At 33.1% G+C, this 4,748-nt stretch overlaps 1 protein-coding gene across 1 annotated transcript; it reads right to left on the reverse strand.

The window, feature by feature from the left end:
- Nucleotides 1–700: 700 nt before the first annotated feature.
- LOC145001175 (NADP-dependent glyceraldehyde-3-phosphate dehydrogenase-like) lies at nt 701–3,686 on the reverse strand. Its single transcript, XM_078960529.1, has 9 exons — nt 3,401–3,686; nt 3,001–3,194; nt 2,519–2,647; nt 2,309–2,428; nt 2,095–2,231; nt 1,853–2,008; nt 1,397–1,775; nt 1,170–1,286; nt 701–1,080 (listed from the first exon to the last, which is right to left on the reverse strand). The coding sequence occupies exons 1-9, from the start codon at nt 3,543–3,545 to the stop codon at nt 967–969; spliced, it is 1,491 nt and encodes a 496-aa protein (XP_078816655.1). The 5' UTR covers nt 3,546–3,686; the 3' UTR covers nt 701–966.
- Nucleotides 3,687–4,748: the final 1,062 nt, after the last annotated feature.

The raw sequence follows: 4,748 nt of genomic DNA on the forward strand, positions 1-4,748 counted from the left end.
ACGTTCATACATATATTCATAAATAATGCATGTATATAAAGATCATAAGTAAAACCAGATTAATTTTTAACGGGAGTAATCCAAACGAAAGTTGTAATAGACTTAAATACGAACGCGTGGATATAAAGTTCGTTCAAAATATAAGATCATATAAAGAAGTTACAACGTTCAAAATACAAGACCTAAGCAACCAATTAACTTTAGATTATTCACGTTAAAAAGTAATATATTTTTACTGACGATTTTTAAAAAAATGTTCATACATACATTCATAAAGAAAGCATGTATATAAAAATCATAACTAAAAATATATTACTTTTTAACGCGAGTAATCTAAACGCAAGTTGTAGTAAATTCAACTACGAACGTGTAGACATAAAGATCGTTAAAACTCGAGATCGTATGAAGAAGTTACGTAAACAATAATGAATTATTTTACAACAAAAAATATTAAGGACTACGAAGTAAGAAATATATTAACATAATAACTTTTTTTTCTAGTTGAGGTAAATCACAATGTCTACAAAAATATTAGCTGGAATACAAAACAAAATCTACTACATAGATTCAAGGGGAATGTTGTATGTTTATGTCTTATCTACATGTCACATGATTCTCTTGTTATGCAATGTGAATCGGCTTACGTGTTGCTAAAAAATAACCTTCACCTCAAAACGATTTTTAGAGTTAAAAAGGGGTATTATTATAAATTGGTTTTGAAAACCAAACATTACTCACAATTATTAGATGATACAAGTGATATCTAGTTCAAGATACATTATTCTCAAGGGCCTCGAAAAAAGAACCCAAATGTTCAAGCCTACTTTCTCGTTTAACAATTAACAAAATCATTATTCAAACACCAAGATTACATAATACCATAATATCACACCCTCTTCAACATTGTCACATAAGAGCTTATATACAAACACGACCTTCACCAAAAGTGTTCCCCTCTAACTTCTACTATCCCATTGTGTACGAAGGAGTGGGCAAGTTGATCACCGTACTTTTGATTTTTGTCATCATGTTAATACTATTTGTCACTCCTTGCGAACCAATCCCACTATCTTTCAAACCCTGTCATCAAACAAACTCGCTCCATTACAAGTCAAACTTGGCACAAAAAAAGAACAGACAGAACAGGTTGTACTGTGTTTGACACGGACCTGGAAAGGAAAATGGTCAGGTCCTCGAGCCGGTGCTGAATTTATTTGAACCGTACCCGTCTCCATCGCATCACTTATCAACATTGCTTTGTTGATGTCTTTTGTAAATACGCAACCCTATCGAAACACGATTTAAAATTTTCTTTACGATGAAATACAAAAGAATTCATAAATGTACACCTTAAGTCTGACTGATTTACGGTTTAGGGTTTAGGGTTTAAGCATACCTGAAGCCCAAAATTGCTTGCATTACAATGATGAATTCCTTCTTCAACATTAGAAATCCTTATAATAGGCAACACGGGTCCAAATGGCTCTTCCCATGCTATTCTCATGTCTTGTTTGACATTATCAAGCAAAAGTGGCCATATAAGATTACCTTCTCTCTTATACTCTTGACAAAATGTTGCTCCTTTTTTCTTTGCATCCATAACCAAACCTTCTATAAAATTTGCAGACGATTCCGTAACCACGGGAGTGATGTCACAATCGTTTTCCGGGGGCCCCACGGTCAACTTTCCGACTTTTTCGTTGACTTTTTTCACGAGAATATCCGCCACGGATTCCATCACCAACACAACTTTAACAGCCGTGCATCGTTGACCACTAAATAAAGAGAAAACAACCTTAAAAGGTTAAAAAGATCGAATGAAAATGACCAAAATTACCAAAATGACCTCAACCTGTAAGAGAAGCCTCCTTTGACTATATTAGATGCAGCCAAATCCAAATCCGCATCCTCAAGGATAATGCATGCGTCTTTTCCACCTAATTCCATTTGTAATGGAATCATCGACACCCTTTTTGCGATTGCAATTCCCGTGTCTCCACCCGTGAAGCTGAATAACAATTTTTTTTTTTTTATAGAAAACAATTTCGATTATATTATTATTATTATTATTATTTCTTTTAAGTTAATAATTACCTTATACAATTAACTATAGGATGCATTGTGAGAAAGTCACCAATCTCTGAACCTTTTCCAGTAACACAACTAATGACACCTTTTGGGAAACCAGCCAAGTGAAAGCAATGTACCATGTGGAGTGCAGACACTGCACCCTGAAAACGGATCAAAGGGTATTTTAGACATTTCACCAACAGTTTTCAAACCCTTTACAATTTAGTGATTTACATACCTGAGTAGGAGGCTTGAGTACAAGTGAGTTGCCTGCAATAAGGGCAGGAGCAATCTTTGAAACAGCCAAATTGACTGGATAATTGAAGGGTGGGATTGCTAATACAACACCTAAAGGAATCTGCAATAATTTACATTTCTTTACATATACTAATAGAAATGTAATTAATAATTATAGTTATGTATATGTATCAATATCTAGATAAATTACCTTTGAGGTTAGACAATATTTGGTCCTTTCATTTCCAGGAAAACTATCTGACATTAAAAACTTTCCTTCACCAAGGATTCTCACACCTTCTTCAGCACAATATGACACCAAATCTCCAGACCTCACAACCTTCAAAATCAAAAAATTACAGGGCATTTATGTCTTTTGCGTATGCGAGAGATAAGAGAGAATCTTTGTGACTTTGTTCCACTTAAGTCATAATGGATTCTATCTTTATTAGATTCTTTAGAAGATGGCATAAGCATAGTTTTTCTAGCGATAGATAATCGATCTTTAATGATTCATTTTTCCGACTTTTTGTCATGTACATAGAGCATATTATTATATAACACTTTACAGATAAATTTACCTATTTGCCCATATTGTTCAGCAAAACTAATGATGATAATTGTGATTGTACATGTTATAGATTGACGTAATTAAGATAAACAGAAATTAAGAAACGGTTTTATGTAACGTACTTCAGTAGCAGCATCTTTGGCTGGTTTGGCAATCTCTTTAACAAGACATTCAGCTATGGGCTTTTTGTGATCTTTAAGAATAGCTGCAGCTTTATGTAGCAATTCTGCTCTTTTCCATAGAGGCGTTTTAGCCCATGACTTTTGGGCAATTTTTGCGGATTCCATCACCTTGTTCACTTCTTCTTGTGTACATGCTGCATCGCAAGAACAAAAGGTCAAAATCCCTAAAAGGTCGTTAGAAATTTCTTTACATGTCGTGTAACGAATTCGCGATAAACAAAAAAGTCAAAATCCCTAAAAAGTTCGGAACTTGGTGATTTCTTTAAATGCCCATATGAGAGAATCAGAGAAAGAAGAAAAAAGTGGGTACGTAAATAGATCGACGATATATTAATTGTACCTTGGACTTCGAATTGGGTCTTTCGGGTGGTTGGGTTGATGATCGGAACAGATTTTCCGGAGGAAGAAACCCTCCATTCGCTTTCTGAGTAGTATTTGAAGGTATTTCCAGCGATTATATCTGCGAAAACTCCATTTTCTCCCATTTTGTTCTTCGTATTATCTTGTTAGTTTCTATGCGTACTGTGGGCGTCTTCTTTGATCTATTTATTTTTGGAAATGGGAAGAGAGAAGGAGAGGAAAGCGAGGTAGAATTTAAAGGGGAGATCATGATTCGTAGGAGAAAAAGGAAAAGAGGGAGGTTTCTGTGGGTTGAAGTCAGAGCGGACGTCAGTTTGAACAGATGGCGCCAAATCCCAACATGTGTACACCTTTTAACAGATTTTATGGATTTTTAAATAGACGATCGTCAACAGTTTCTATGTGTGGTTTTTGACTTAGTTTTCTTTGAATTCGGGAAAGAAATATTCCATGGGCATCTCGCATCTTGTTTCATCCATCGAAGGAGCAAAGTTCAGCCCACACCACATTTGATGTAGTTGTAATAAAAATCTGTATTTGAAATCAAATATAAAGAACACTAAAGTAGAAAAGGAATTGTGATTGAACTCAACAGACTTTGGATCGGAATTCTGTTTGGGAACATCATCAGAATTGTTGTTATTCCCCTGAAGTGCAATAAAGATGAAATTAAGAGCTTGTTAAAAGCAACAACCTACATGAAATTACAACACAAACAAGAAAACAGTGAGTGACAATAACAATATATGAAAAAAGAATTATTTTGAAGTAATGTGTCGATAAAAAAAATTATAATTCTTATTCATTCTTTTGACTCAAAAATCAAAATTGAATCGAATGTTCCCATTTTGCCCCTGTAGATCGCGTTCGCTTTTGGCTTTTCTGCTCATACCTAGTTACTTTTCACGAGATGAACGCAACATCACTCATCAACTACATTGAGAGCATCTCAAACCCATTTCTATTTTCCATTATTTCTCTCGTTTCTTCTTTCATTACTCTCCAACCCTATCCTATTTATTCCTTAATTTTGGAGAAAATGAATAGTATAACACAATATTTGGTGTTATACTATTCATTTCCCTTAAATGTAGATGAACTTTGAGTTGTTGATTTTAGTCTCTCTTTATATATATATATATATATATATATATATATATATATATATATATATATATATATATATATATATATATATATATATATATATATATATATATATATATACACATATTTTTGGTTTTTTATCTATTAATTAAAAATTAAATATAATATTTAATACTTATATTAAACTATATTAATTAATTATAAATATAAAGTTTGTTTTT

The sequence above is a fragment of the Lactuca saligna genome, chromosome 6 (assembly GCF_052625555.1).
Source record: "Lactuca saligna cultivar CGN05327 chromosome 6, ASM5262555v1, whole genome shotgun sequence".
NCBI lineage: Eukaryota > Viridiplantae > Streptophyta > Magnoliopsida > Asterales > Asteraceae > Lactuca > Lactuca saligna.